The sequence below is a fragment of the Grus americana genome, chromosome 17, assembly GCF_028858705.1.
Source record: "Grus americana isolate bGruAme1 chromosome 17, bGruAme1.mat, whole genome shotgun sequence".
NCBI lineage: Eukaryota > Metazoa > Chordata > Aves > Gruiformes > Gruidae > Grus > Grus americana.
This window is the reverse complement of record NC_072868.1, coordinates 13,632,231-13,658,281: the sequence shown is the minus strand read 5'-3', so window position 1 is coordinate 13,658,281 and position 26,051 is coordinate 13,632,231. Positions and strand designations below refer to the sequence as shown.

At 41.4% G+C, this 26,051-nt stretch overlaps 2 protein-coding genes across 3 annotated transcripts; one reads left to right on the top strand and one right to left on the bottom strand.

Annotated features, from left to right (window-relative positions):
• Window positions 1–5,519: 5,519 nt before the first annotated feature.
• NELFCD (negative elongation factor complex member C/D) lies at window positions 5,520–15,573 on the top strand. 2 transcript variants are annotated; one of them, XM_054845073.1, is made up of 15 exons: window positions 5,520–5,777; window positions 6,258–6,373; window positions 6,538–6,647; window positions 7,674–7,783; window positions 8,096–8,203; window positions 9,098–9,250; window positions 10,020–10,150; window positions 10,569–10,734; window positions 11,396–11,530; window positions 12,061–12,200; window positions 12,929–13,043; window positions 13,379–13,474; window positions 13,698–13,838; window positions 14,204–14,333; window positions 14,745–15,573. In XM_054845073.1, the coding sequence occupies exons 1-15, from the start codon at window positions 5,712–5,714 to the stop codon at window positions 14,777–14,779; spliced, it is 1,752 nt and encodes a 583-aa protein (XP_054701048.1). In that variant the 5' UTR covers window positions 5,520–5,711; the 3' UTR covers window positions 14,780–15,573. The 2 variants fall into 2 exon arrangements, with proteins under 2 accessions (XP_054701048.1, XP_054701049.1); XM_054845074.1 differs by lacking the exon at window positions 14,745–15,573 and having other exon boundaries at window positions 5,616–5,777; window positions 14,204–14,697.
• A 1,971-nt stretch (window positions 15,574–17,544) lies between these two features.
• On the bottom strand, window positions 17,545–23,115 carry CTSZ (cathepsin Z). Its single transcript, XM_054845076.1, has 6 exons — window positions 22,892–23,115; window positions 22,248–22,411; window positions 20,206–20,385; window positions 19,434–19,584; window positions 19,004–19,166; window positions 17,545–18,495 (listed from the first exon to the last, which is right to left on the bottom strand). The coding sequence occupies exons 1-6, from the start codon at window positions 23,029–23,031 to the stop codon at window positions 18,382–18,384; spliced, it is 912 nt and encodes a 303-aa protein (XP_054701051.1). The 5' UTR covers window positions 23,032–23,115; the 3' UTR covers window positions 17,545–18,381.
• Window positions 23,116–26,051: the final 2,936 nt, after the last annotated feature.

Below are 26,051 nucleotides of genomic sequence, written 5' to 3'. Positions count from 1 at the left end.
CCAAATACATGTCTGTGTAAGACTTCAAAGTATTAATGAAAGGTATTTCAAACTTCTATCAGGCTAGAGCCGTAGGAGACAGCATCTTTCCTGAAGTGTGTGTGACGAGTCGTATGTTTCTCAGTATTTTTAATCTTCCTTCTTGCTTGAAGGCACAACATCCAAAATGAAGTAACAGATTTCATGAAAGTCTTGGTGTGGTGCTAACCTTGAGTTCTGTCTCCCACAGGACAACACTCGGCTGGGCCATCTATGTAAGACAGAGGCAGCTCAATGCTGCCACAACGGCTCTTGTTAACCTATTTGTGGTTTAAAACTGTGGGGGGAGCTTACAACCAATTGTTCTGTCCAACATCATGGCCCAAAACCTGCTACCTTTGGATGCCGGTACTTTCTCCTGTTCTCACTCCCCCACCCCACCTACTCCTATAGCGTATATGGTTGATGAGAGAGACTAGAGCAGCTATGAAAGAAGGTTGTGGGACAACCTCACTGAAAGTTCAAAGAAAAAAGAGAAAGCTAGATAAACAAGGCTCCTAAATCCATCACCTTGGACACTGAAAAATACATTTATGGGGAAAATTCTTCATTCCCCAGGTAAGTGACCCGGTTTGGGATCCTTATACAAATTTTCAAGGTCAGAGAATGTATTATCTAAAAGGCCAGGATATCTCCAAGTAAAGAACTGGAAAAAATGAACTTACTACATCCATCAGAGAACCAGGAGATACTTCAGTGAAGTGTAAGTTTAATGATCAGTGTGCAAATCAACTGGAACTTGCTTTGAAGCAAGAAAATGTTTCCACTATAGGCTCATCTTAAAAAGTACTTGGGGCATTGTGAAGCTATGCTGTTAAGCCATCCACAGTATATATAGTTCCAACTTTTTAAGTTGATGTTTGAAGATGACTAGAATGATAGTATGTCAGCAACCTAAAACCCACCTTGTTTTGTCTCAGAATACTTCTGTTACCTAGCAAAGCGTCATGGTGTTCAATGTCTGGGATAACACTGCTACCAGTAATTGTGAATCTCGAGGTACAAACAAAAATGTTTAATCCTGAGGTTCTGCTTGAGCAGGAAGAACTCCTTAGCCAGAACTCATTATCCTAACTTGATGCTGCTGTAATTTCCTACTCAATTTGAAAGCTATTACCTTATCTCTAGTTGAATGTATTGGCTGATTTGTAAAGGGCTAATGATTACAAAATACAAATTTACGCTAAAAGAATTTGTAGAGGGCAAGGAGCAGAGGTAATTAGCATACAGAGAATGCCAGGGTGGATATTTTTAAAAAACATATGAATAAAAGGCAAACAGTTTTGTTGGAAGTCGGCTCTTCTGTTTGGGATTTTTCTTTTATTCTAGGAAGGAACCAAATGAAGTTGGATGATTTCATCAGCTGTATTCTGTTCAGCCCTTCTTTAGGTAGGAAAACTTAAAAGATAGTTGTAATTTAAAATTCAAAAATCAAGCAACAAATGTTTATAGTTGGGTGGAATTGAAATTTGAGCATTTGATACTTTGTTCTTTACTTCCTTAGAAGAGCCATTCCCAACCTTTATGAATCCAACTTTCACTTCTGGTTTTTTTAAAAAAAAAAAAAAAAAGTTAAAAAAAAGGTAGTTTTCCACGTTTCTCTAGATCTGGCTCTTCTTCACACACATCTACTTTCCAGAATGCCTTTACTGCTTCCTCAAAGCATGCAGCTGAGACTCTGAGGCTGGCCTTCATAGTATATTTATTGGGCTCAAAATTTTATCTTTAATACACTTACTGCCCCATCAAAATCTCATTGGATGGGAATTGTGACTTAAGAACATTTTACACACAAAACATAGTCAAATATGCATTTAGCAAAAAAAATTTGTTGCATTCATTTGCTGGATAATAAAATCTTTCAGGGATATTCGGGTAAATCAAAGTGCTTTTACTTATGAGCATTTTACTGAAACTTTGAAAAACAGACGTCCACATGGACGAACACAGTTAAACCCAAGAAGACAACCAACATTGTTTCCATTCAAAGTTGTAAAAGTTTACTTTGCAAAATCAATCTCTGGTACATTTAGTTTTTCATCACAGTTTAAATGATACCTTCAAACTCTGTTGGGTTTGATCTGACTTTGCCTCTTATTTATTGACGTGAAGTGGGAAATGCTTGGCTATTGCAATTCTTCTGCAAAGGGCAGCAAATGTCTGGCTCTGTTACAGGTCCCTAGTTTTCTCCTCAAAGAAAGTTGAAAGTAAATGCTTTCAGTATTGTTCATTCTTTATATATTTAAAAAAAAATCATTTTCTGTTAACTGCAATCAAAATAAAGAGATATAAATATATAAAGACAAAAGACCTTCTAGTTTTTAGATTCAGACACTGAAATTACTGTCTATCATTAATGTTTAACAGCACTACATCTCTTGCTGGCAGTTGGTGCTGTGGACTGTTCACTTTTTCTACTCAACTAAGCAGTAAGTTTTGTAGCATAATTGCCATTGAAGTCCTACCAGTCCAACTGTTGTCACTAGACAAAACTTTTACCTGCTCTGAAAATGCTTTTCCGAAGCTAAGATGTGCTATTTCAGGCCATAAGCTCCAGGCACAATGAAATTCTCCAGACTGCAGCTCCAAATATCCTACCTAAGAGATGCACAGCAAATTTCAGTCATGGGAAGGAAGCCTCTCCTACCTATATAAAGGCATCTGTTGTACAAAGCATATTTATTTGAGCTAGGATCTCCTCCTAAGCCTCACAAAATCTCAGCTTTGTGGTTTTCCCATCCAGTTTCATTAGAATATTAGTTATGGACTTGCTTTTTCTCCAGTTTTAAATTTTCTGAACCTTCTGTTAGGGTAATATAATAGTTACTCTGAAATCACCTTCAGAGAACTTGTCCTACATCTTGTAACACTGTACATCATTACAAGCCAAAAAAAAGAGCTGATGAAGCACATGAGGTACATAGATGTTTCTTGCTCTCAGAAAATACTTTTTCTTTCTTGGTTTGGGATAGATTAAATTGAGGTCTGGTATTTTCTTAGGAGTTCTGACTGGTTAATCACACTGTCTGCCGTGAGTACGCTGTTATTTTCTCACGTCTACAAGATGGAAATTGCCCGCTAACTAAATGGAGATAAGCCAAAAACTTTTTCTCAAGGATATTTCCATTGGCCTCCAGCCTCAGCCTGTCACTTCACTCCCAGTTCTTTCCTCATAAAAATGGCCAGTGCTTCCATAAGCATTGAAATGTTACCTTACTGTCTTCCTGGCTCCAGGCAATCGAGCACTTGTGTAGCACAGGTAGAGAATGTGTCCGTTGTGCCCCTGCTTCAATACACATCTGAAAAAGTCTCTTTTCCTTCCTTTTGACAGAGCAAAAAGAACATTATGCTGGGCTCACAAGAAATGTTTCAGAAAGGGTTGCTTCACCACTGTAGGGCAGCATATGACAGCACAACTCGCACTGTGCTGCAGTTCAGGTGGTGCTGTATATTTTCTATACTGAAATTTTAAGTGCAGTAAGCCCTTTAGCTAGTACGGTGACCACACTTGAATGAGGACTGCATGTCTTGAAGATCCTACAACAAATTATTTCTGAGCAGGCTTTTTTGGCCTTTCCTACCAAGCAATTTCATGGGCTGCATTGAAGACTCTGTGTTTTCTTTTTACTATTTTTCAGTTAGGAACTGAATGAGAATAAAGGACCTTTTAAATAATTAATCAGCAACACTCTTGGCTGCCCTCCAAGTCCCGGAACACACCCTCACCCTCCCCTTTCTCACAGTTAAACTCTTATACAACTGAAGAACAGGAGTCGATCTGAAGAGAGACAAAGGGACTCTGTTTCTCTCACATGGCCTCTGTTTCAGTAACGCCCATCTCCTTGCCTAAGGTCAAGTTGTATCATCAGTTTTCGTTCTAGACTTACTCCCTCTTCGTTTGTCTGTAATTTCTTAGTCTCTCCCTGCGCTGGGGGCCCTCTGGTCAGTGCCCCAGCACAGCCGCTCTCCCTTGCCCCCCACCCCACCCCAAGAAGGGCCACACTAAGGTCCTGGGGTGGGCACAGCCGCTGCTCTGGGGACCCAGCTCCGTGCTGGGACCAAACCCCGTGCCAAGGCTGCCCTGTGTGGTTAGACGGCCCAGGAGCCTCAGAAACGGGGAACGTGCCTCATGCAGCACAGACCCCTTGCTGCCCAGGAAGGAATCTGCTAACTGTAATGCCAGTAGCGTTACTTACAGGGACTACGGTTGGTTTATTAAGATTTTTTTAGATTAAAGACTTCAGGATTTTGTCTTAGGCTAAAAGTAACCTCCCAAAAATTTGTTTGCAATGAGAAAAGGCAGAAATGTTATTTAATGTTATTCTCTGCCAAGTTTTGGGTACACGGAGTTACACCAATGCTGGCCCTAAAACTTTACCGCTAAAATCTGGTCCTAAAAATCTTACTACTTCCATTCCACTGAAGTCATCTTCCCTATTTGGGGTTGTTCAGCCTGGAGAAGAAAAGGCTCTGGGGAGACCTGATTGCAGCCTTCCAGTACCTACAGGGACTACAGGAAAGATGGAGAGAGACTGTTCATCAGGGAGTGTAGTGATAGGACAAGGAGTAACAGGTTTAAACTAAAAGAGGGTAGATTTAGATTAGGTATTAGGAAGAAATTCTTCCCTGTGAGGAGGGTGGTGAGGCCCTGGCACAGAGAAGCTGTGGATGCCCCTGGATCCCTGGAAGCATCCAAGGCCAGGCTGGATGGGGCTTTGGGCAACCTGGGCTAGTGGAGGGTGTCCCTACCCATGGCAGGGGGGTGGAACTAGATGGTCTTTAAGGGCCCTTCCAACCCAAACCATCCTATGGTTCTATTCTATGAGTCTATGATTCTATTCTTAACATTCCCCCCCCCCCCCCTACTTTTTAGGTTTTTAATTCTACCATAACATTTGATCATTGCTATCAACTCATTGCAGTTTTCCAAATCCTCTTCATGCTTCAGAAAGCGCAAGGAAACTGCTGTTACTCAACGGCAGCCAGAAGAGCAACAGCACATCCCTGGTTTGTCTCTTCCCTTGCAAACCCTGTCTAATTGCTGCTGTGCTGGGAGGCTTTGGGAGGTTTTGCAGGGTAGGGAAATTTGCTTTTAAATTTCCATTGGCTTCTTTTCCCCTTCTGACTTGTATTTTTTTCCCTGTATGCTGTCTTCTGCCTTGGCTCTCTGGCAGTGACTAAGCGGCAATGAACTGCTTGAACTGGGACAGAGTGAACCGCCACGGGGCCACCTTTACATTTCCGTATTTAATTTTTATCTGCTGGCGTTCACGTACAGTTTCAGCCATAATTCACCAAGCAACGGCTTCACCGCCGTGAACGCCAGCTCTAGCAAGAACCAGCGCTGAGGCGTGAGGTAACGGCGGCCCCAGCACCCCGCTCCGCCGGCACAGGCCGCGCCGCCACCGGCTTCTCTCAGCACGTCCCGGGGCGGGGGACGGCTCTGCGGTAGGAAATTCCCCACCGTCCCGGAGCGGCAGAAAGGTGACGGCTGTCACAGACCGGCAGCTCCGAGGGCCTCCGCGGCGGCGATCTCCCTTCTCAGCCCGGCGGTGGCAGAGGCTCCACCCTCTCGGCGCCCGCCATTCCGCGCCGCTCCGCCCAGGGGCGGTCGCGGCCTGGTTCCGGCTGTCGCCGCGGCTTTTTCGGCCCGGGGCGGTACGGGAGGGGCCATGGAGGACGTCGATTACTTCGAAGGCAGCGCGGCGGAGTGGGGAAATGAGGCGGACGGAGGGACGGTGAGCGCTTGCGGGTGTCTTAGCGGGGCTGCCCGGTCGTGCGGCGGGAGCCGGCAGCTCGGCGTCGGGCCTGTGAGGGGGAGCGCTCTCCCTCCTCGCCGCTCCGGCCAGCTTCTCCTGAGGGACGCCGCCTGCTCCCCGGGTGGGTCTCGGAGGAGCTCCCGGGGCCCTCTCGCCCTGCGGGAGCCACGTCTGGAGCTCCGAGCTGAGGCGAAAAGCGCCGAGCGTGAAGGCGGGCGGGGAAGTCTGCCCTGTGGTGGGGCCTGGGGCTTGAGCGAGTAAAAGGGAAGAAAACATCTGCGAGACAGAGCTCGGGTTTGTGCCTTCGCTGTTAAGGATTTGTGTTTGTCTGGGGAGCAGGTCGTTTGCTGTGGTAAACTGCGGTGTGTGAGTTTCTGTGGGCAACTATAGTCTAAATATGGGCGTATGGGGGAGAAACGGGGCAAGAAAGGTGGCTGACTTGGCTGTGCTTGTGAATAGCAAGACGATGAGGATGGGGAGGGAGAAGATGATGCTGAAGTCCAGCAAGAATGCCTGAAGAAATTTTCAACCCCAGACTATATAATGGAGCCATCTATATTTAACACATTAAAGAGGTGAGTGTAACCTGATGTGTGTTACAGGCACAGTGTTGTCACTTTGTATGCAAGTGTGTGTGAAAATGTATATATGATGCTCTTGTTTTCCCTTTGTGTAGAGTTCAGTTGGTTTTGGTTTTTAATATGGCTTTCAACTAGCTCTTTTCCAATCCTTTCATCAGATATTTCCAAGCAGGAGGTTCTCCAGAGAATGTTATCCAGCTCCTCTCTGAAAACTACACTGCAGTGGCACAGACTGTAAATTTGCTGGCAGAGTGGCTCATTCAAACAGGTATGATAAGTGATACAGTATAGTTTGGGTCTGTAGTCTCTCTTTTGTCAGAAATAATCTGAATTGGTGGCAGATTTCATCGTACTCAGTGGATCATTATAAAGTTGTCATCTTGTGACTAAATTCTTTATAATATTATGTTTATTCTGCTCAGAGAATAAGGGAAGCATTTTGAAATGCCCACAAACTGTATTATAAAGGGTAATATAGTTGAAGCAACTGCATAAACTATAGTTTCTTTTTGTTTTCCTTCACAAGGGCAAGGGTACTGACGTAGATGGTGTTAGCAATATTTGATATTTTGTAATAGTATTATATAATTAATATCAAAACCCCCATTGCCTTATTACTAGTTACTCTTCCCTTTCAGTGGGTTAGATGGAAGGTTCTCGTATGGATGCCTGTATTCTCTGAGACAAGAATTTTGTATTACCGGTCTGCTTGTAAATTCTTCAGCAGCTTCTTGCAAGACATGTTTAGCATTATCTTGTGGTATCTTTTGTCCCTTACCTGACACGAACTTTTGTGTACAACTTATCAGAATTATTATACTCTGATCTCAGAAATGTAGAATAGAACAGTATTACTATTTTGTGTATTGTTGTGTAGTATACTATCAAACTTATTGATAGCCAATGTATTAAAAGGATGGACTCTAGTCTGTAGTAAGGTGCGTTTGTGCACCAACCCTGGTAATCCCTTTTGTGTTTAAGATATGTGTGTTTTGGTATCATGCCAGTAACAGTCTTGTGCGATGACTGGCATTGCTGTTTCCATGACTGATGAAGAGAAAAGGACTAGTCTGACCTGCCTGTGATCCTAAACAGTCTGCATTTAGGAAAAAAGATTGAGAATCTGTAAATCTGTCTGTATCAGTGTGGCTTGATAGTAGAAAGGATGGCTCTCCTCTCATCTTCTGCGTGTTGATAAATTTATCGGTAGTTCTGTTCTTGTTGAAAAATTTAAGATGTTGTGGCTATGTTTGATTGGATTGCATCTGCCAAGTTTTTTGTTCCTTCTATACAGGTGTTGAGCCAGTGCAAGTTCAGGAGACTGTAGAAAACCATTTAAAGAGCTTACTTATCAAGCATTTTGACCCTCGGAAAGCAGATTCCATCTTTACAGAGGAAGGAGAGGTGTGCATGGAATCCGTGTTGCTATCTCTACATGAGTGGATCCTACATAGATGCCTTCATTTGATGGAGTAGTAGATGGTGGGGGAAGGGAAACTGTAGCTTCAAAACTCTTTGGTTAAGACACAGCTGGTTTCAGAAAACCAGCTGTATCTCCCTGTTGTCCTCAGAGGCTTAGAGAACTTGGAAACTTTGAATGCATCCTTCTTTGTAATAAAGTCCTGTATAACAACTCACAGGACTCCTGAGAGGTAAAAGGCTTACTTTTAATGATCTTGATCTTTACATTTCTCTCTATTGCTCTAATCTTTTCAGACTCCAGCCTGGCTTGAGCAAATGATAGCACATACTACGTGGAGGGATCTCTTTTACAAGTTGGCAGAAGCCCATCCCGACTGTTTAATGCTTAATTTTACTGTGAAGGTACTATACTCAAGTCTAATAAATGAGAATATCCATAAAGGACTAATTGTTTTGGCATCAAATATTGACTGTGGTCTTGCCTGTATCTTTTATGTATTCCTGCTAATACTGCCTAGTCGAATGTTACAACAGTACAAGTACACATTGGTGGGAGGAATTTGTGTTACAGGTTGTAAGTAGTAAATGTAGTTTCCCAGTTTGAAGTACTACTTTTTGAGGGTTTTGTCATGGGTTTTTTTTTTCCCTTGATCTGTATTTGGAAATTCTGGATTTCTGGTGCAATGGAACATTTCAGTCAGTTTTGTATGTTTCTGTGACAGAGAAAGAATGTTATATCTTGCTGTGCTCTGAAATACTTTTATATCATTATAGTTTACTTACTTTTGCTACATCTTTATCGGCTTACCAGTACCTGAAGGGGACCTACAGGAAAGATGGGGAGGGACTGTTTATCAGGGAGTGTAGTGACAGGACAAGGGGTAATGGGTTTAAGCTGAAGGAGGGTCGATTTAGATTAGATGTTAGAAAGAAATTCTTTACTGTTAGAGTGGTGAGGTACTGGAACAGGTTGCCCAAAGAGGTTGTGGATGCCCCTGGATCCCTGGAAGTGTTCAAGGCCAGGTTGGATGAGGCTTTGGGCAGCGTGGTCTAGTGGAGGGTGTCCCTGCCCGCAGCAGGGGGGTTGGAACTAGATTATCTTTGTTTCCAACCCAAACCATGCTATGATTCTATGATTTATTGGTTTCCTTTTCTGTAGTCTAAAAGGTTCCAGTAAGTGTATGCAGAGGTAAATCTTACATTCTGTGTGTTCTTATAGACTTGTTAGGATATCTGAAATGTAAATGTAATTAAAGTAAGTTTTCTGTGATTCTTTTTTTTTTGTTTTTTTAATAGCTTATATCTGATGCTGGATATCAAGGGGAAATAACTAGTGTTTCAACAGCATGTCAGCAACTGGAAGTATTTTCTAGAGTCCTGCGTACATCTCTGGCAACAATTTTAGATGGAGGAGAAGAAAACCTTGAAAAAAACCTCCCTGAGTTTGCTGTAGGTTTTTGTTGCTGTTGTTTTATATTTTATAGAAAGAAAATAGTGTTTTCCTTTCTGGTTACATTATACAAATCAGCGCGGGATTGTAGAGAATCTTGACATCAAGTCTTACAAAATCTTTTGAAGAAAAGGTATATCTGAGTTCAAAAATAGAAAGTTATGCTTTTTGATCATTTTCTGACCAAGAATTCCTTGGGCTGCTTACGTGACACTTCTTATATTTATGAAATGGATTGTAAAAAGGTGAAGGTAGAACTGTTGTCTTTCACATTTAATGCAAGATCTAAAGATCAGTCTAGTCAGTCCCCTGGCAAATTAAAATAATTCTTTTATCATCCATGTCAGTGTGAAAAGTTGCCATCTGAATCAACAAAGCGTATGTTCTTTGTTGTGAAATAGCATAATGACTTTTGAATGGCTTTGTACTTGTCTTTTTAAATATTGCACAGAAAGTACTGAGCCTGAGTAGGATAGAATTTCCTCTCAGTTTTGGCATTTAAGAAACATAAGTTCTCAATGTAGACGTTTCTTCTTGCATGGTATCAATGCATAGTGATACTATGGTTTTCTGTACTTTCTTCTCAGCTGTTGGGTTTTTCATTTTCTTGTTTAGTTGTTTGTGGTTTGGTTTTGTGGGATTTTTTTTTTTCTTTTTTGATTAGTAGATTTCAGTGAAATCTTTGCTATTATGGCAATGTAGTCACAGAAGCAGCATACTTGTGTATTTCTTGTTGACCGGTAAGATTCTTGATGTGTGCGTTCACAGAAAATGGTGTGCCATGGAGAACACACATACCTTTTTGCTCAATCTATGATGTCCATATTAGCTCAAGAAGAGCAAGGAGGGTCAGCTGTCAGACGAATCGCTCAGGAGGTTCAGCGATATGCTCATGAGAAGTAAGTGGCAGTTATGTTATTAGTGAAATGTAAGTCACTGGGATTTGTAAACTGCTGTCTTTTGCTCATTCTTGATTACCTTTTACCAGCAAAAGGAGAACTCTGAGCTGCAACAGAGCAGTTCATATAGCAAGCTTTAATGTGTAGAGCAACAGAAAAGTTCTGTGTCCTGTACTGGAAGACCTGAAATAAGAAGAGAAAAGAATTGAAGTTTCTGTCTATTAAAAAATATATATTATTCTACAAACATTTTAGAAACTAACAAGGGAAATACAGGCTTGTTTTTATAAAAACCCAGGATAAGGGGTTCTGCCCTAAGCCGTTACATTCCATAGGATGTGCCCTGTTGACTTAGTGAGGCTAAAACTCAACTGTCCAAATTAAGAAAATAAGTTATGTATGTTTGTTTTTCGTCTAGAGGCCATGATGCGAGTCAGATCACTTTAGCATTGGGTACTGCAGCCTCCTATCCTCGAGCGTGTCAGGCTCTTGGTGCGATGTTGTCCAAAGGAGCTCTGAATCCAGCAGATATCACTGTCCTGTTCAAAATGTTTACAAGCATGGACCCACCTCCAGTAGAACTGGTTAGTAGTTATGTTTTTTATAACCTCTGAAACTTAGTTCTATTACAGTAGCACTCAGAAGTATGAAGTCATCTTGTGCTAAGTGTTGTATCAACAACAAAATAGAAGTTAGCACTCAGACTCACCCCTCTATAATTTCAAGTAATGTCTAAATGTGAAACTACTACTTGTATTTTATTTTGCATTAGCTTCTTGATTGATTTTGTTTAATCATTCCAAGTTGTCTTTACATATAACTAAATTGATTAGAGAACCTCTCAATAGGAGGCAAAGATGGCAAGAAATTAATTACCTTCTCTTAACAAAAAAAAAAAAAAAAATTTAAAACCCCACCCAGTTCTGCAGTTTGTTACAAGCAGGCCTAAATGTTACAGTTCACTTTTTCACACTTACCACTGCCGCCTCCTAACATGGGTTCTGGTAACAAAGGGTGGCATTTAGATACTGTAGCAATATAGTCCATAACTCTGGGTTTGGGGTTTGTTTTTTTTGTTTGTTTGTTTGTGTGTCAAAAGTTTGGGTCTCTTCAGAAAAATATCTAACCTACTTCCAAGGGACAATATGTTATATCTCATTCTATGCAAGGTATATCAGATGCAAAAACTATGTTTTTAGTGACTTCTCGTAATTCTCAGGCTCTAATAAACCATTTTCTTCACAGATTCGAGTACCTGCCTTTCTGGACCTCTTCATGCAGTCACTGTTCAAGCCAGGTGCTAAGATTAACCAGGACCACAAACATAAATATATTCACATACTGGCATATGCAGCTAGCGTAGTAGAGATGTGGAAAAAGGTAATGTTCTGTTCTGTGAATAACAACATTATTTACAGTGGCCTGCTGTGATGAAGAAAATACATGGTCATGAAGTTGCTCAGTTTAAAATAATGTATTCAGCTTGATTTACTTATTTTGATACAAAATGTTTCTGGCTTCAACTGAAATGACTAAAAAAATGTAGATTCTGATGATACAATAGGACTGTAAAAGTCTGAGTGCACAGAGTATTTTTGCTCTCTTCCCCCACCTCCCCACCAAAGGCTTTCAGCAGCAGTTCTATGCTACTGGAACCGTACGTGCTTTTTCAGAGGAAGAGGAATTTAATTCTATGAAGTGGATAAAGTAATTCTTAGGGAATTAAATAAAGCAAACATCCTTGTACTTCAGCTCATTGATAATTAGTTCTTCTGAAACCTGCATTTGAGTCTAAATTTTGAGAAACATGGTGTAATCTTAGGCTTATCGCAGGTTACAGTTCCTTTCCTTAAATAACCAAAGATGTGGTATATTCACAACTCTTACGTTCAAACTTTGCAATTTTTCAGAACAAGAGAGTCAGCATAAACAAGGATGAACTCAAGTCAACTTCAAAAGCCATTGAAACTGTTCACAATCTGTGTTGCAATGAGAATAAAGGAGCATCAGAGTTGGTTGCAGAACTGAGCACTCTCTATCAGTGCATCAGGTGAGCAGAGAGACTGGTCCCAAGCTGCAGTCGTTGGAAGGAAAGTGGTTTTTAGGAGATGCAGAACTGTTAAAGGGAAATACCTTTGTGGGCTGCTCTGTGAGAACATCCGCATTGTAGAATACATGAAGTTGTGGTCTGAAAGCAGCTTTTAAAATTGTACATCTGACTCTTTGGAATCTCTCTCACGAGGACATAAATTCTGGCTTTCACTGACAACTTGTCTGTCTTGTGCCACAGAACAGGCTTTTCTCTGCCACTGGAAAAAGATGACAGATTACTTTGTCTTCCTAACAAAGCTTTCCTAGCAATAGATGTGTCCTTTTTTCTACTCCTAAAAGTATGAAATAGCAGATATTGAATAAACTGGCACAAACTTGGAGTGTGCATGAATTTTGTAGCCTATTTTTTTGTATTTTGTGCTGAGCAGGAAGTGTGTTTGTAGAAAGAGTTTTCCTCCAGCCTATCTGCCCCCTACCCCCTTTCTTGATGAAAACTACTCTTGATGTGCTGGCAGCTTTTCAAGCAAAACTTTTTAAGCTTCATGAATTCTACTATAAGTTAAACTGAAACTCTAGCAACCACTAGAATATACTGAAAGATGATTTATTTTTTAATTTATTTACTGGGAGGATTTTTGGGTTTTGAGGTTTTTTGATGTTTTGTTTCGGGGTTGGTTTGTTTATTTGTTTTACGCTCCTGTACTAACGTGATCTCTTTCTCTGTAGATTCCCAGTGGTGGCAATGGGTGTATTAAAGTGGGTGGATTGGACGGTGTCAGAACCACGATACTTCCAGCTGCAGACTGATCACACTCCGGTTCATCTGGCATTACTGGATGAGGTAAAAGTGTATATGAAACCTTGCTGGAGAGTAAGAACAGTTTTGATGCCTGTAACTGGAAGTACATCCAGTTCACTGGATGCCTATCATTTGCAGTAAGTCAGTAAATATACAGAGATTAATCTGTTTCTATTTAGAGTTAATTATTTGGTTTTGTAAGCTCAGTGTTATTTATGCTAGGAAAACTTGGGCATCAGAGAAGGAAATGGTGGAATACTTTTTGAAAAGAATTTACATCTGGCACTGAACATCAATGTAAACTTGTCTAATAAAGACTGGTGCATTTGTTTTAAAATTGAAGTTCTGAGAATCTAACTTTCCTGTGTTGTTTGCAGATCAGTACATGCCATCAGCTGCTTCATCCCCAGGTTCTACAACTTCTTGTCAAGCTCTTTGAAACAGAACATTCGCAGCTTGATGTAATGGAGCAGGTGATTCTCAAAGGATTCAGTATTTGTGTTCCTTCGTATTAGTTACACTTACTCAAGATAATAGCTTTTGCTGCCCCAGCAGTTTTAAGAGTTTAATTTAGGAATATAGTCATGGTTAAAATGTAACATGGCAGATACTGAATCAATAAGAATGACCAATAAAAATTGCACATTTTTGAGAGGAAGCTCTAATCTGTTGGTTCTTCCCTCCCCACACCATCAGCTGGAACTGAAGAAGACTCTCTTGGATAGAATGGTGCACTTACTCAGTCGAGGATATGTCCTACCTGTTGTCAGCTATATCCGCAAATGCCTGGAGAAGCTAGATACAGATATCTCTCTCATCAGATACTTTGTTACAGAGGTCAGCAGCAAAGATTGTGTTTGTTAACATATAGAAATAAGCTTTAGTATCAGTTGTATGTGTTTGGATATTAAATCAACTTGCCTCAGATTCATAAATATTTCAAGATAGGAGATTAGATTCTGAGCAATGTAGGTAGTATCAGCACTCACTAGAATGTGACTCAGTCCTACTGACTCCTGACTTCTGAAAGTCTTAAGGTCCTGGATAGAGTACCACAAGAATGCATAATTAATTACTGTATGGAGAACAAGAGGTCTTAAGTGCAACTACTTGCATGCTTTCAAGACTAGTACTGTGGATTAAATATTGTCCTTACTACCTCTCTAACTGGAAGAATAATCCATTTTTGCGTGCTGTTTCAGGTGCTGGATGTGATTGCTCCTCCATATACCTCAGACTTTGTACAGCTTTTTCTTCCAATCTTGGAGAATGAAAGTATTGCAGGTACTATTAAAACAGAAGGCGAGCATGATCCTGTCACTGAGTTTATAGGTGAGTCACATTTATTCCTTGCATACCTGCTTCCCTTTGTATTTGTCACAACTTGCAAATAATGTTTACGAGGAGGATTGCTAAAAATAGAAACGTGTGCCAGATATTTTCACAGGTAACTTCCCTTTTAGGGGCCTGTGTTTAGCAATTTTCCTTTAATCAAGAATCTCTGGGTAGTAGTGAGGAACTTGGAGACAAATACTGCTTTTTGAGAACTAGCATTGTAGTAAGGAAAAGATAGGAAGGGGAGTCACCTGTCATAATACGCTCCTATCCTAAAACAAAAACATCTGTCCAGACCCTAAAATCCTAATTATTTACATAATGCAGAAACCCACATGCAAACAGATAAATCAGAGTAATGTACTGAACTCTTTCTTTTTTCTTTTTTTTTTTTTTTTTCCTTTTAAGCTCATTGCAAATCTAATTTTATTATGATGAACTAAGCAGTGGAAAATACCAAGAATGCAGAGTACGTGATCACTACTTTGCCATACTCTCCACCAGTAAGGTTCTATAACTGGCAACACAGCAGCAAAAAACGTGAACAAAACCAAAAAACTGAAACCAACAAACCCAAAACAAGGAAGAAAGGGCTGAAGGGCGTTTGATTGATTTGCATGGTGACCTCGAGCCTCATATCAGGGGACTGTTAATGTACTTTGGAAATGAGTAATACTGAAGGATTTTTCTGTTATTACACAAGTCAGTATAAATCTGAGTATTCTGGAGGAAACAGCAGGAGAGAAACAGATTTATTTCAAAGAATGTTATTTTGGTTACTTGTAGAATTTGTCACTGATTCTTTGTGTAATATACAAAACCTGAAAAATGGGGAAGGTAGTTCCTACTAAAAACACTTTGCAGATAGTTCTCTGAAGACTAGATCTTGAATGCTCTAGGTTTTGATGTTGCAAGTTGTAAAAAGGAATTTGTGTGATGATTAGCTCTGTGCTGCAGAGAAGCCACAATGCCTCTTTCTCACCTTTGTGTTACATTAGAAGTCTAAATATCCTACATATTTACTGCTATGAAAAAAAACCTGTTTTGTGTAACACAAGTGGAGTTATAACAATCAAGGTTAGTTTTGTATTAACAGATGAATCCTACGTGAGTGTGTTATCTTTCAGAATCTATTTTTTGTTAAATAGATGCATCAAATGTTCCTGGTAAGTTTCATTACCATGTCAGCATTCTACTGCTGTCCAAAAATATGATCGTGTGCAGAAATTTCATTACCGCTTGTTGTGGCTTGGTTTTTATACTTTTCTCTCCTCTGTCCTGGTTGATTCCAAACAGTGGGGGATACACTGAAGATTATAATTTACCTTTAAATAAAGGGGTTTTTTCTTTACCAGAGATTTCTTTCAAAGTTTTGTTAAGACCACTCTTTGTTCATCAGGCTGGATTTCTCTTTGTACAGGCAAATATTGTTTGTTTAAAAGTGAAGGGGATAGACAAGCCCATTGTGCTTTTCCAAGCATATCTGTTTTCTAAAGAACCTGCTTTCTAAAAGACAGTGACATAGTAAGTCCAACTGGATGTACATTTAAAAAGGAAATCACTGTTCTTCTCTGTTGTCAGTGATTCATGAGTGGGAGCTCTAAGCTACCATGATAATTCTTGAGACAGCGGCCAATTGTATTGATTCTTGACTCCTTATAAAAAAAGGTGTGCATATTCCTTTTCCTCAGCTGGTCCCTCACATACATACTCCACAGTGACTGAGCTTACCATAACAACATTTACAGTGCTCTGATCAACTTAAAGTAGAGCCTGAAAAGGGCAAAACTCGCTTCTCTAGAAGCTGTTCTGAACTTCTTTGCCTGTCTTTGAATGGAAGATGTACTATCATTCCAGCTAACTTTCACTATTTAAGCTTGCATGAGAACAATTTTTCATACTATTTCAAGTAGAAAGTTAAAGTATTTTTGGTTTTTGTAGCCCCTGACTTCCTTTCTTAGTAGAATTAGCTACAGAAACAATATACCCAATAGCGCTTCATGTTAGGCTGTAGCCCTGTATCATCTTTTAGCGGTAATCAAGAGCAGTTTGTTCCTGTGTCCATTGCAAACTTGCCAGCTGTTCAAACACAGTATACTTTTGCTTTCCTCTGTGTTCAAGCTTGGTATTGCTTTGTCTGAATACTTGAGTTCTTTTGCGCTTATCCATGTAGATGACTTTTTTAACTAGTTAAAACTTTGTGATGCTGTGATCAGTACTGTTATACTGCCATGTTCGTATCTCAGTGGAACTGCAGCTTGGCAGAATTAGTTGTTAGGGACACTATGGAGTTAGTTGTTTTGCTATGATAAAGCAAAGCCATGGAGTCAGATGGAATTCTGTCTCTTGCCTAGATTTAAACATGTTATTGTCTTTCATGCTTAAGAGGTAAATAGATGAAAGAGAGGAACACCTAATGATTAGAGTATGATCCTTGTATGTGGACCTACTATTGGTTTTCTACATCAACCAGAAAAGTTAGTCTTTGAAGTCTCTGAGCATGCTCGAACATGGCCTAACCTCAGGTCTAAAACATGTTCTCATTGTCACAATAATAAAAGCTGCGCTGATTGAAACTGAAATGATCAGAATAGCACAACCACCTCACCTTCATCCTTGACACTAGCAGTCTTAATCTTTTATGGATATTTACTGTTCTGCCAAACTTATTTTCTGATTAAGAGCAGACTTCTTTCTGTCACAGCTAAAACCAAAGTAAGTTGCAGAAACTACCACCTGAGAGGTAGCAGACAATAGAGACAGTTTCTGGACATTTTTCCCCTCCTCTGCACAACTAAAAAGCTTAAACTTGTAAGTTAGAGTAAGGCATAATTCATAGGTTGATTTGATTTATGGTAGGCTTTGGAGATTGATGCTTAAAAGTAGCGTTCTACAACATCTGAAAGTGTCTTCTCTTCTTTGCTTGTTAAAGTTGGATGCTTCCTTGTAGCTTGTTATCTTCATCTCCAGTGTGGGCAGAGGTAGCACAATTTAACTTGAATTGTTGTTTAAACCATGGTAGTTGCTGTATAGATGACTGTGGTGTCAACCAACCCTTTCACAAGAAAAAGTCCTGTAAAAGCAGTACCATGCAGGGTAAGCTTTGGGTAGCTAGTCTGCCTCATGGGACTGCTTGTTTGGTACAACAATAGAAGACAACCAAACCCATGTTTTAATAATAAGGTCTTATAATACATATACAATCATGTAAGAGAAAAAAAAATCTATTTATTAAATGCAATTAACATTGCTAGTTAGTAACATTTGATATGACTGCTTTGTCACTTAAAACAGCCAGTTACTAAGGAAGAGAATTTGCTACCTTTCAAATTAGGGAAGAGTTCTAGGTTGTGGCAATTTATACTTTACCTCCTTAGGAGAAGAAATGGCACAGCCAATTACATATTAAAGCAAGGACTTTGAGCAAAGACAAGACTAATTAAATAACTAAAGCATTTATAGACTTTGTCTTTTGATCAAAGTAATTTCTGTTATATCATTTTGGTTGGAAAATAGCAACTGCATTATATGAGACTTCCAACAACACTGTTTTACCAGGAGGCCAAGGAAACAACAGGGGATTTAGTTTTTGAATGTATCACATCCAGACTCACTTTGTTTTTTCATCTGCATCATTGTGAGATGATATTTGCTCAATACTGTCAGACTTTAATACAAGCTCTAGACCCAAATATTGAGTATACTTTTTCTTCCCAGCATGTCTACATAATTTGTATTTAAAAAAATATACAGAGATGTACATGTACAGTTTCTGTGATTAAATCATCTTGACTAAATACTGTGCATAAAGGCAGACAACTTTTTCATGCGTAAATTACTTTAAGTTGTAAATTATCTAAAGGTAGCTCTGTATTTATTTTACTTTGAAGACACTGTGTGTTGCTATCTGGGCTAATTTTGCAGAACTACCTGATGGTGTTGAACTGTGAAAGAATTTAGACTGCTGTTCTTCAAACAGAAAAAGGTTGTGCTGGTAAGCTTCCAAACAAAGTAGTTCCTAAACAGCAAAATGTACAATATAGAATCAAGGAAGTACAACATCTCCATATGCACAGTCCTCTTCAATAGCAAGATTGTACTCTGCTCCTCTTCCACCTTTATACGCACTTGTCACAATTCTCAGCCACCCTCTTTCACCCTGTAAAGAATTAATTTGCATTGTAAATTAGAAAACATAACTATAGAGAACATATGTTATTGAGTCTGTTCTGTCTTTGAAATATGAATGATTTAAATGAATCTAGGAATTCACTCAAGATGAAGTATAACATTGGGTTCACAGGGCACCCTTGTTTAAAGGAGCAATCTGCTTTGGTGACTTTACATCCCCCGTATCTATTCCAGATATGTGACTTGATTTTTGCCTACAACTAACAATAATTTACAGTCACCCATAACAGGAGCTGCATGTCCATGGAAGGGTAGCATTTGGGATTGATTTGACATGACTCAAGTAACTTTGGCTGAATATCCATATCTTCAGATTAGTTAGGTTTCATTTTTTAATTGCTAGTCTATCTAGTTCAAAGAAAGTTTTACTTTTCCTATCCACAGGCTAGCTTTGCTGCTTTCTGTTTGCAAGTGAAAAACCCCACCCCTCCTCTAAAATCATTCTGCAAACATGTTTGTTCCCCATGTTTCCTTACCCAGGGTTCACCCCATGAGTTACGAACAATCCAGTATTCTGTTCCATTTTCTACACCCCAGCCAGCCACAGATACAATGTGATTCACCTCAGGCGAGGGGTTGTACTCTGTATAAAGTCCACCAGTGTAAGCATCCAACTTTTCAGTAGCCATTATGCCACAGCTGTTATAAAACAGAGAAAGCATGTTTTTATACAAGGGCCTGGCTAAAAAAAATTTGGTTTCTTGCATTTTGACTTCAGAGCTCAATTTATCTACAAACGAGATGAAGTCTGCATATTAGTGCAGAGCTGCTAATGTATGCTAGAGTGGAGAAGTACATATCAAGTCATTAGACTAAGTTTCAAGTATTTCAATCCCAATATTACTAGTAGATTAGATAAACATTTTCTTTTTTACCATTCAAGATGTTTGTTTGGGTTTTTTTTACCTAATTGGTCCATTAGTATAGATTTCTGCCATCATTTTTTCTCTTCCACTGACAGACCCATAGTCAGCAACTTTCCAGAGAGTGTAGTTCTTTATCACATGGCATTCTCCAAAAGTGACACAAGTTCCACACTGGTTAAACTTCTTACATTCTACAAAACAAAAGTGAGATTGTCACTGCAAGAGAATGTTTTTCTTCAAGTGAATGTTTTTCTTCAAGTGAATGAATGGTATGACACTAAGCTTTTTTTCTTTTAACTTACTTGAGGCAGATATCAATAACTTAGGAGTAATTACTAATACATACTCTCTCTGGTGAGCTAAATTTCTTTCTGGAAACCACATTTAAAGTCCTTACAATCACTAGTTACTATTCTTTACTTCATGGGCATAAGTGCTTTGCTGAGGCAATGTTTCAGATGTGCTTCTCTACAGATAGAGGAACTATTCCAGTCATACATGACCAGACAAAGGTTACATTTCTCCTTTGTTTAGCTTGAGGTAACACTTGTAAATGTTTCAAATACATTAGAGATTGTATGTCACAGACTTATGAGATTAAGTTAAAACATACTAGCTGTGCAAGCTTGTCTGGGCATGATTTAATGCTATGCTGTCTGGCTAAAGTAAAAAGACAGAACACACAGGCCTGTAAAGGAAACCTGTTCTGTCAGTCAAACAGCAGGTACTACACTGAAAACCCAAGAAACTATTTTTTTTTATATATATATTAAGATCTACTAAACCTGGCATTAAGTAAATAGGCATCATACTTTGATCCTTAGCTTGGTAGTTGTTGCAGGTCTCATCTGGAATGCCATGGTCATGGGCATACGTCCAAACACCTGAGTGGTCTCCACCTTCACAGGATCCTGCATCAGCACAATCAATCACATTCTGAACAGAGAGGTAGGCAGAAGGCCACGCACCTTTTCTCTTTATGTTGATACGATCTGTAAGGATAAGAAATGAGGTTTTGTTAGTAGAATATGTAGGTGGTTACACGTTACAACTAGTGTTAAAACTGTTTCTCCTTCATTAAACCTGTAACTGTTTGCAGACAATAGCACTTGTGGTTGGAAAAGCCCCTACTGACAGCAGCAAGGCACATAGCACGGCCTACCGCAAACCGACAGCCTGAGTTATTGTTGTGGGTTTCCATTAGAAGGTTTTTCCATTAAAAACTCAGCAAAAATATGCAGATGAGTAAGATCTGTTCAAAGTCTTGAAGTGCTCTATACCTCTTTTAATTCAAGTCACAGCTTCTAAAAGCTTCCAGATCTGTTTCCTGGCTTTGACAGCAAAGAGTTTTCAAATACACCTCATATAGCCAGCTCTCAGTAGCCTCTTTTACAGGAGTAAAGATTTATGCATAAACCCATGCAGAGAGTCATAAGCCCATGCAACCCCGAGAGACAGTCTTCACAAACTTAAAGCAAGGAAAAGCTTTCAGAAGTGTCTCCTCGCTGTTATGTCAACATCTCACTGGTATCCTGCCATCTCAGACAGGCATCACCACCCTCCTGCCTTATTTTGTCAGAAACAACTAGCTTGCTTGGCAGAAAAACTTCCCAATGAGTATTTATAAACTGCTTCTCACAGTGCATTAACAGTCTTAACTGATGCCACTGTAGTACTTTTAATCCTATTAGTACTAGCAACATTCCACTATACTTGACAGTACTGGGAGGCATTATCCCAGCCTCATCTTCCAGCAACAAGAGAAGGAATGAATGCTTTAACCATTCACAGCAGTTAAGAAAAACCATCCTGATTTTTAAAATCAATCTTTTGTACTAAGATGCAGGTACTGGCACACCTACATACACAAGTTTTAACCATAGTTAGATAATTAAGAAGTTGCTCTATTTTATGTATCCTAGTACTTCACTACATCAGGGCAGGCTTCATATGTGTCTGTATTCTTGTACTGCTTAAGAATGGATCCTTTGTGATTCCTGCTGTCTGCTCACACCTGCACTGTCTTCCCATTTCTGCACAGCTTCTGCTATTTCTCCTTCATGGTTAATCCTCTTACAACCTCCATACACAAACAGGACTTGTGCAGCATGTTACTCTTACATGCAAATCATCATGTATTCTCTCTACAGAAAACATTTCTCCAACTGAAGCAAACTTCTACTTCCCTTTTCCCAAGAAAAAGGCTCTCTCCTGAAACTAGATTTGTCTGTATGCAGTGGTAGTCAGGTCATTTGAATGACAGGGCTCTTCAAGCTAATAAACTGTGGGCCTTTCCACAAGAAGCAACTGCTTTCGTTTCCTCATATCCAGGCATCACTCGAGCAGCCCCTTGCTGCTGTAGCTGTAGTGCAGCAGTCCGAGGTACCAAAAAAGGGAAGGAGACAGAATAACTGCTTTTGCATCTGCTGCTAGCATCACCACACCTCCCAGAAAAGGGACAGAAAACCCAGTTCTTACTCCTGGCCCTAAACAGCAGCGTGGCAGGAGAGCTGTGACTGCATTCCTTCTGCAAACAGCTTTCTAACCATGCCAGCGGTTCCACCTTGCACAATTTTGAGAGGGTGGGGACAGCCTCACTGATTGCTTTCTCTCTTGAAAGCAAACCTCCTTGCCTTCAGCTCCGGAATTCTCATTGTTACTGGTGCATTCACAGACGTTTCAACCTCGGTTTTATCTGCATTAGTGACTGCAGTAATTTGGCACTTCTTTCCATCAGCTATTTTGTAAGCTGAAGATACACTCCCTTTGCTTAACAAAAGCTATAAATCACGGGGCGGGGGGGCAAACAGCTTGGCGGGCGAGCAGGCAGCACGCAGCCCTGAGCACCGTGTACCTGCTAAAGCGCTGGTGCTGCCGTGGGCCCAGCAGGACCCGCAGTACTGGGGGATGTGCTGGTTCCGCGTCGTGCTGGCATAATTGATGCCGTTCACGTTCCTCCAGTCCCAGCTCTCGGGTAGGGCGGACACGTCCAGGTACTCGTGCGGGCGGGGGTAGGTCCTGCATGAGGCAGAAGAAAGAACTACGTGCCACGCTGCCCATGCCAGTATTTTCAGGCAAATAAGGGGATTTCCCCCCCCCCCCCCCAAAAAAAAAAAAACCCCACCAGCTTCCACGGAGTTTCGTAACGAGGCTGCGAGTGTCCAGCGAGTAGAGCGGTCACGTGACGGCGGGCAGCGTGACCGGTCCCGTGACCACCGCTGCGCCCTGTGGAACTGGGAGAGCTGCCTGCGCCGGGCCCCCCCCCACCCCCGAGCCCCGACCGGGCAGCGGGGGGCCAGGCCTTCCCTGCCCCGGGGGAACCGGGCGGTGCCGGCTTTGCAAAGCCCCCATACAAGCGGGCGCTGCGGCTGTGCCTGCCCAGCTCCTTCCCCAGAGGCGCCCCCGGGCTCCTCTCCGCGACGCCGCTTGAAGGGGGCCGGGGCAGGCGGCCGGGCGGCAGCCCCGCGTGAGGGACGAGACGGCGGGGGCGAACCTTACCTCAGGCCGGGAGCCTTGCGCGGGGCCGGCTTGTAGCAGTGCTGCCCTTCCCTGAAGTAGAGGCCGGCGCGGGCAGGCGGGCAGAGGCAGCCCCAGAGCAGCAGCAGGAGGGACGCGACGCGCCCGCACAGCTCAGCCATACTGGAGCCGGCAACACCTTCCTCCACAGCGCGGCCCCGCCGCCCGCATTTAAGGGCGGCCGCAGGCTGTGGGCGGTGCCGGCGGGCGGAGCGGCTGGGGCGGCACGGCGGGGCACGGCACGGCACGGCGGGTCGCTGCGTGCTTACCTGCGGCGGGCGGGGGATGCGGAACTTCCCTTGTCTTCCTTATTTCGTGTTGAACCGCGTCTGTCCGCTGGAAGCGGACTGGTGGCAAGCGCAGCCTGCTCGTGGCTGAGTCCTCCCCAGTGGTATCTAGTGAGTTTCTTAGGGGTCAGGGACAGACAGACCTTAAATCGCTGCGTTCTCGCTCTCTACTCCTGGGCTGCGAAAGCTGCAGCACCCACTCCACGGGTGCGCCGTAGGGAACACAGGTGTCCCGCGGGTGGCCCCAGGTGCAGTCTCCATCTCACGTGCTCAAAAATGAAGCAATTTTGGTCACATACACACACCCCCCCCCCCCCCCAAAATAAAAGGAACTGCTGTTAAAATATTGTGATGATTCAATATTTGCAGTTGCTGACAACAGGGTTTATGACAAGAGGTCTTGTACCTGAACAGATGCGGACCCCGTGTGACTGTGTTACAGGTTTCTGTACCTTTGGCCTGACACCTCAGCATTGTGTAAGACTGTGTGATTGCACAGAGCAGGCAGGCTGGGGTTTTTGTTTGGTTGAGGTTTTTTGCTAGTGGCAAGTTTTGAGTTTCTCAAGCCCTTTTATGCTATGGTTTACAAAGGAATACAGGCCCGTGTCCATTTTTTAGGCTATTCTTTAGGGTTCAGGATATCTGATGATTATTATCTGCTACAAGATTTAGTCAATAGTAAAAATAATTTTCCTGCAGAAGGTTTAAGTATCTGCATGGGTGGACTACTAGTGTCTTTTTTCCGTATGTTGGCTAGAGCTTTCATGTTTAGTAAACCACAGCCAGTTCTTCCCTCGTAGCTTTTCTTCCTTAGTCTCAGCATTTTTTATAAAAGGCACGAGATTTATCAGTTCCACATTACGCATAGAGAAACTGAGGCACTGTGAACCGACGCGACAAAACCAGCAGCAGAGTAAGACCTGAGCCTGATCTGTGCTGTTCACCTGTTTGACAGTTCTTCAAATAAATGAAGTTTTTCTTAGTTAAGTGAAATGAAAATGTGAAGTAGGTAGTCTTTACTGCCTGTTGAATGCAACATTTTTTTGGTAGCATTCCTGATGTAGCCCAGATTAGTTGAGACTAGTGTCAGCTCACCTGGTGGCAATTCACAGATCCCTCTGAAATTATCTGGTAGTCTGTAGCCAGGCTTATCTCACACTGAATAGGCTTTCTTCTCCACAATCTTCTCTGCCACTGTGAAAAGCTAGTTCTTCCCAAGCAAACCATATTAAAAAAAAAAAGTATCCCAGAATGCCTCCTTGCACATGTGTATTCATTGCTAGTGGGTACTGTGGTGGCATTTAAAACAAAACAAAACCCAACCAACCAAGAAAAAAACAGAAACAAAAAAAACCCAGTAACAAAAAAACCCCAGAAGGTCTTAGCTTGTGCCTAGCGCCAGGGCTTTGGTACCTTGGGCCCGCTCGGAAGGCAACGGGAGCAGTGGGCAGCTGATAATAGATGCTGCGGGACAGGCTGGTAACAGCTGTGCCCAGCACCAGGCTGCTCCTAATCTCCGCAGAGCCGAAAGTCCCTCGAAGCTAACCCTTCCGCCACCTTCTCCTCGTTCTCTGGTGACGCTCTCACCGCTAATCTGCAATAGCACATGTTGGATGGCTGTGCCTGGGCAGCCCACTTAGGCAGTTAACGGGCTTGAGGTTTTCAGAGCTCAGCAACACCAGGCCTGCAAACAAAACCTACAGAGAAACAGGCTTTTCATTTACCAAGTTTGGTATAAAGACAGACTTGGGCGTTCACAGAAATGCAGTTTGGGGAGGAGAGGGAAAAGAGGCACAAACCCATCTCCGCTTCACAAAGCACCTCAGGTACGCTGGGTCATGCGCCATGATTTTTAAGACTCTGTGAGGAAGTACTTCAAAGGACGCACATGATCCCAGCTATTTTTAACAAGAGAAAAACCAGTGTTACATGATTGCATATTTCTTTCACTTCCCTTTTTTTTTGTCTTTACTTGTAAGATGCTTGTGAGTATATTTGTTGCTGAAATTATTTTGCCAGATTTTTTGGATGGTGAATTAGAATCTTCAGCCTCTTCTCACAATAAGTTGTGGCTATTGTAGATTAATACAGTGAATATTTTAAGTAGTATTTATTCACTATCAGTAGCTCTCTGACACATTGTGTCAATGCAGCTCTCATTCAGAACGCAGCAATTGAATATACAACTCAGAATTGCGCTATTACTTTTAGCTAAGCATAACTGGAGAAAACAAGTACAAAATGTGCATGACTAAAATGAAATTTGCTTTCAAAGTAAATGTCCAAATAACCTTTCCAGAATTCTGTCTTAGGAAATTGTAGCTGATATCCACTGCCATTGTAGAACATGTCTACAACGTGGCAATGGAACATAACTGTTACATTGTCTTGCTAAGTAAACTAAACTGTTTAGGTTTTGGAAAAACGATAAAACTATTGTGTTTGAAGGAAACAAAATTAATCTACCTGAATTTAAAGTCTTACTTCTATTGCTCCCTACTGAGGATGACTTGTAGCTTGGCAGAAGATGGTGGAATGTTTGCTAGTTACTTTTTTGCGATGCACTTCTCGTGCTAAACTTTGTCTTAGGAGCAGTTGCCTGTTCCTCCACTGGCTGGCGGAAGAAGTGGAAGTCATCTGCGGTGGGGAAGTCTGGAATAAGCTGATTTTTCTTTTGGAACAATATGGAAACTCAGAGGTTCCTTATCTCTAGCAACCCATCAAGTAGTTACTTTCAATGAGTCAAATCCTTCCAGTGTCATCTTTTATACAAAATAATTTAAGGTGCTTTCCCAACTATAGTTCCTTTTCCTACCCTTAAAAGGAACAGTTGCAAAGCACTGACAGTCGTCTGA